At 61.4% G+C, this 4,967-nt stretch overlaps 1 protein-coding gene across 2 annotated transcripts; it reads left to right on the top strand.

Moving 5' to 3' along the window:
* The first annotated feature begins 1,203 nt into the window (after positions 1-1,203).
* On the top strand, positions 1,204-4,631 carry ZSCAN10 (zinc finger and SCAN domain containing 10). Of its 2 annotated transcripts, XM_077142004.1 has the most exons (5): positions 1,204-1,650; positions 1,875-2,142; positions 2,333-2,397; positions 2,558-2,615; positions 3,118-4,631. In XM_077142004.1, exons 1-5 carry the CDS (start codon positions 1,255-1,257, stop codon positions 4,629-4,631), a joined length of 2,301 nt encoding a protein of 766 aa, XP_076998119.1. In that variant the 5' UTR covers positions 1,204-1,254. The 2 variants fall into 2 exon arrangements, with proteins under 2 accessions (XP_076998119.1, XP_076998120.1); XM_077142005.1 differs by lacking the exon at positions 1,875-2,142 and having other exon boundaries at positions 1,398-1,515.
* Positions 4,632-4,967: the final 336 nt, after the last annotated feature.

The raw sequence follows: 4,967 nt of genomic DNA on the forward strand, positions 1-4,967 counted from the left end.
ACCCCCCACGGCTGAACCCTCCTGCCACTTTGCTTCCAGAACCGTCAGAATCTTCTAGGAATAGAGACGTTTCCTACATCCCACGACACCAGGCTCCAACCTCAAGAAATTAAGTTCTCAGTTGTCACGTAGTGTCCCCTCCATGTTCACATTTCCCCAGTGGTTCCCGGGATGTCTTTTAGAGCCTTTAAAAAATGAATCAGGATCCAGTCAAGCTTCGCACGTTGATGTGTCTGAAGAGGCCAGGACAACTCTGGAGAATGTCTGATCTTGGGGATTTGTTCAATTGTTTCCTCTAGGAACCGCTTCACTTGCTGTTTATTCCTGGACTGCTCTTTAAGCCAGGTTGAGAGGCCAGGTTGGGTCGAGATGAATCATCTCGATGAGCCTGTTGGCGGTGGAGATAGCGTGGTAGTTAGATTTGGGTGTCAGCTTGGCCAGGTGAAGGTGCCTAGATCTATTGCTGTGGACATGAGCCAATGGCCTGTGAACCTCATCTGTTGCTGATTACATCTGCAGTCGGTTAGGAGGCGTGCCTGCTGCAATGAATGATGTTTAATTGGCTGGTGCTTAAATGAGAGAGCTCAACGTAGCACAGCCCAAGCAGCTCAGCATACCTCATCTCAGCACTCGCAGCTCAGCCCAGGCCTTTGGAGATGCAGAAAGGAATCACCCTAGAGAAAGCTGTTGGAACCCAGAGGCCTGGAGAGAAGACCAGCAGAGTTCGCCCTGTGCCTTCCCACATAAGAAAGAACCTCAGTTGAAAGTTAACTGCCTTTCCTCTGAAGAACTATACGTCAACCAAATAAATCCCCTTTTATTGAAAGCCAATCCATCTCTGGTATGTTGCATTCCAGCAGCTAGCAAACTAGAACAGATGGCATGCCACCCGGCCAGGGGACAGGGAAGGTGGGACTGGACCACTCTTAGGAGTCAAGAGAGGTGAGATTGTAAATGCAGCGGGGGGGGGGGGGGGGGGGGGCGGGACGCTAACACAGAGCTGGAGTTTTCTCTGCCTTTCTGTATGTTGGCCGAGCTGAGGCCTGAGGCTGTCCTGCCCTCACCGAGCCATCACCCCGACACCCGTATTCAGGCATTGTCTGGCACCGATGAGCTAGGAGGCAGCCTGCAGGCGGGGCTGCACTCGCCTGCACCAGGCTCTTTGGCTCATCCAGGATCTTCAACTCAACAGGTGTGCAAGGAGAAGGGGCAAGGACCTGAGAGCGGGGCCAGTGGCAGTGAGACGGCCCCAAGATGCTTATGGAACCAGCCCCCGGCACCCAGGAGCAGGAGCTCCTCGGAGCAGTCAAGTTAGAGGAGGAAGAGGCTGCTGGCCAGCTGGGTGCCCAGCTGCCAGAGGCCAGGCCGCGGCCCGAGGTGGCCCACCAGCTCTTCAGATGCTTCCAGTATCAGGAGGATGTGGGGCCACGGGCATCCCTGAGCCGCCTCCGGGACCTGTGCAGCCACTGGCTGCGGCCTGCTCTGCACACCAAGAAGCAGATCCTGGAGCTGCTGGTGCTGGAGCAGTTCCTGAGCGTGCTGCCGCAGCATCTCCTGGCCCGACTGCAGGGCCAGCAGCTCAGGGATGGTGAGGAGGTGGTTCTGCTGCTGGAGGGTGTACACAGGGAGTCCAGCAACATGGGACCACTGGTAAGGGGGGCGGGGCAGGCAGTCTGGGTGGGGAGGGGGTCGCTGGGAGGGATGCCGGAAAGAAATCTCTAGAAACCTCCCACCTTCTTCATCCACCAACTCCTTCTTCACCTCCTGACTCTTGCCCTCACCCTCCCCTTTCCTCCTTCCCCCTTCCACTGGGAATCCTGACAACAGGGAATTCTGCCCTGTCCACTATCATGTTGTTTTTTTTTTTTAAACAGGATTTTAGTTTTAATGCTGGCAGGAATTGCCCCCCTGCAGACATCACCTTGGAGGAACAGGGGGGCCCTTTCCAGGTCATCAGCTACACCCCAAAAAAGGAAGCCCCCTCCGAAGAGCCTCCAGCTCTGGGTCCACCCATCGAACTAACCCCACCGCAGCCAGGGCCTGCCAAGCCTGCTGAGCCAGGCCCGTGGAGAGTCCCCTCAAGTTCAAAGCAGCCCCCAAGCCCTGGCCCCAAGGGCACATTCCAGGCCCTGCAGGAGAGCGGTGAAGGGCCTGCGTCCAAGGGAGGTGGGCAGTCGGCCATGCCGGTGGGAGTGGGGAGGCTAGTCACAAGGCGGGCAGAGAGGTTGGCCAGGGTAGGAGCAGCCCGAGACATCTCTGACGGGGTCTCGTCGAGGGGGTGTGTGTTAGGCTGGTACCTAACGTTTCTTTCTTTCTCCCCAAATGCTGTCAGCCCCCCTGGGCCCGATGCCTTGGCCAGAGGAGATTTCCCGAGATCAGGAGCTGGCGGAGGTGCTGGTGAGCCGAGCTGGGTCCACTCCCTGCAGCTCTGTCTGCCTCTGCAGTTTCAGCGAATCTTTATCTAAATGTGACTGTGGGGAGCGCTTCGCCTCGCCCCTGTCCCCCGCCCCTGTCCCCTGCCCCAGCGCTTACTCTCCGCTTCCTCCTCTGGTTACAGGAGTCCCTGACCTTTGAGGATGTGCCTGTGAAGAAGTCTTGGCCCGGACAACCCCTGGGTAAGGCCCTGGGGTCACCACCACGGGGACGGGGGTGGAGGACACCCTGGGGCGTGACCACCCTTGCAGGTCTGGGAGGTCTAGAGAGGTCCCTGAAGTTGCCCTTTTTTGGCCTAATTTGATGTTATTTTATTTTTGTTTATGTTTTTTGTTTTAAGGCTTATTGCATCTGGTCTAAGCTTTTGAAATAGGGGTTCCAGGAGGCCACTGATTAATCAGTGCAGGGTTTCCATCCGGAAGATTTGGGGTGGCACAACATTTGGTGCCACATGCTGCTAAATTGTGCTTTAAGATAGTTACCATCGTAAAGTCCCGGTGATGTGTATTTTGCCACAGTAAGAGATTCAGGGGGACGGAGAAAAGGGCATCCTGGTCTCACCCCCGGCCGCCTACCTACGGCCCTTGAAGGACCCTGGGTTTCCTGCCACCTCCAGGCCGGCCAGGTCCCGGGAGTCCCCTGGAACAAACCCGATCAAAGCCGCATTCCCTTCTTCTTCCCCAGGCTTCTGCGGCAGGACCCCAAACAAGGAGGAATTAAAACAGGAAGAGCCCAGGGCCGCGGCCTGGCCTGCCACCGTCTCAGGCCAAGCGTGGGCCGACGGTCCTGGGGAGGGCGGGTCCCCTCCTGGCCCGAGTGAAGTGGCGGAGGTGAAAGGGGCCGGCTGCCCCCCGAAGTCGGAGCCCGAGGTGGAGTTCATTTGCACCGCGTGCGGGCTGAGCTTCAAGCAGCTGCCGCTCCTGGAGCTGCACACGCAGCGCAGCCACGCCAGCGCGCACGCCTTCCTGTGCCTGTTCTGCGGCAAGAGCTTCGGCCGCAGCTCCATCCTCAAGCTGCACATGCGCACGCACACGGACGAGCGGCCGCACGCCTGCCACCTGTGCGGCCACCGCTTCCGCCAGAGCTCACACCTGAGCAAGCACCTGCAGACGCACTCCTCCGAGCCCGCCTTCCTGTGCGCTGAGTGCGGCCGGGGCTTCCAGCGCCGGGCCAGCCTCCTGCAGCACCTTCTGGCGCACAACCGCAACGAGAAGCCCCAGAGCGTGAAGAAGCCCAAGACGGAACCGTGCCAGCTGGTCGCCGTCCTGTGCTCCCACTGCGGCCAGACCTTCCAGCGCCGCTCCAGCCTCAAGCGCCACCTGCGGATCCACGCCAGGGATGAGGGCCACCAGTGCTCCGAGTGCTCCAGCAGCCTCCTCCCGGGCCCCGAGCACAGACCCTACGCGTGCGGGGAGTGCGGCAAAGCGTTCCGCCGCAGCGAGCACCTGGCGGCCCACCAGCGCGTGCACACGGGCGAGCGGCCCTTTTCGTGCCAGGCCTGCGGCCGCAGCTTCACCCAAAACTCGCAACTGGTCAGCCACCAGCGCGTGCACACGGGCGAGAAGCCCTACGCCTGCCCGCAGTGCGGGAAGTGCTTCGTGCGGCGCGCGGGCCTCGCCCGTCACCTGCTGACGCACGGCGGCGCCCGGCCCCACCGCTGCGCCCAGTGCGGCAAGAGCTTCAGCCAGACGCAGGACCTCACGCGCCACCGGCGCAGCCACACCGGCGAGAAGCCCTGCCGCTGCGGCCAGTGCGGCGAGCGCTTCAGCCAGAGCGCGCACCTGGCCCGCCACCAGCGCATCCACACGGGGGAGAAGCCCCACGCCTGCGACACGTGCGGCCGCCGCTTCCGCAACAGCTCCAACCTGGTGCGCCACCGCCGCAGCCACACCGGCGAGCGACCCTATGGCTGCCAGACCTGCGGCCGCAGCTTCCGGCGCAACGCCCACCTGCAGCGGCACCTGGCCACCCATGTGGGGGCCGGGGAGGGGGTGGGGGCCCAGGAGCAGCCGGCCGAGGCCCCGCAAGAGTGCATGGAGTGCGGCAAGACGTTCAGCCGCACTTGCAACCTGCTGCGGCACATGATGGTGCACAGCGGGGCGAGGCCCTACTCCTGCACGCAGTGCGGCCGCGGCTTCAGCCGCAACTCGCACCTGCTGCGCCACCTGCGGACCCACGCGCGCCAGACCCTCTACTAGGCCCAGGGGCTGGAGGCCCGCCTCGGCAGCCTGCCGCACCCTACCACCCTACCACCCTGGGCCTCTAACCTCCCATGTTGGCCGCGCCCTTCCCCAGGGCCCCCCAAGCCCTTCCTGAGCTCAGGAGTGTATTTCGAAATGCCAAGTAAAACGCCTTCTTGAAAAGCAGTCGGTCTTTGTTTTGATTTCTTTGCAGATTTTTTGCTTCCTCCGGAATAGCGGCAGCCATCTCCCACCCCCCACCCCCACCACCATGTGAGTGACACCGGCTCTTTCTCCTTCCCCAGCCCAGCACCGCCTCTTCTAGGCTGTGCCCACGCAGATCGGTGGGAGACT

Source organism: Tamandua tetradactyla, chromosome 23 (assembly GCF_023851605.1).
Source record: "Tamandua tetradactyla isolate mTamTet1 chromosome 23, mTamTet1.pri, whole genome shotgun sequence".
Lineage (NCBI taxonomy): Eukaryota > Metazoa > Chordata > Mammalia > Pilosa > Myrmecophagidae > Tamandua > Tamandua tetradactyla.

Excerpts from the sequence above, each read along its gene's own strand:
- ZSCAN10 (XM_077142004.1), top strand. The coding sequence starts at position 1,255 with ATGCTTATGGAACCAGCCCCCGGCACCCAGGAGCAGGAGCTCCTCGGA. Across the intron at positions 1,651-1,874 it reads CCAGCAACATGGGACCACTG|GATTTTAGTTTTAATGCTGG; the intron begins GTAAGGGGGGCG and ends TTTTTTAAACAG. Across the intron at positions 2,398-2,557 it reads AGGAGCTGGCGGAGGTGCTG|GAGTCCCTGACCTTTGAGGA; the intron begins GTGAGCCGAGCT and ends CTCTGGTTACAG.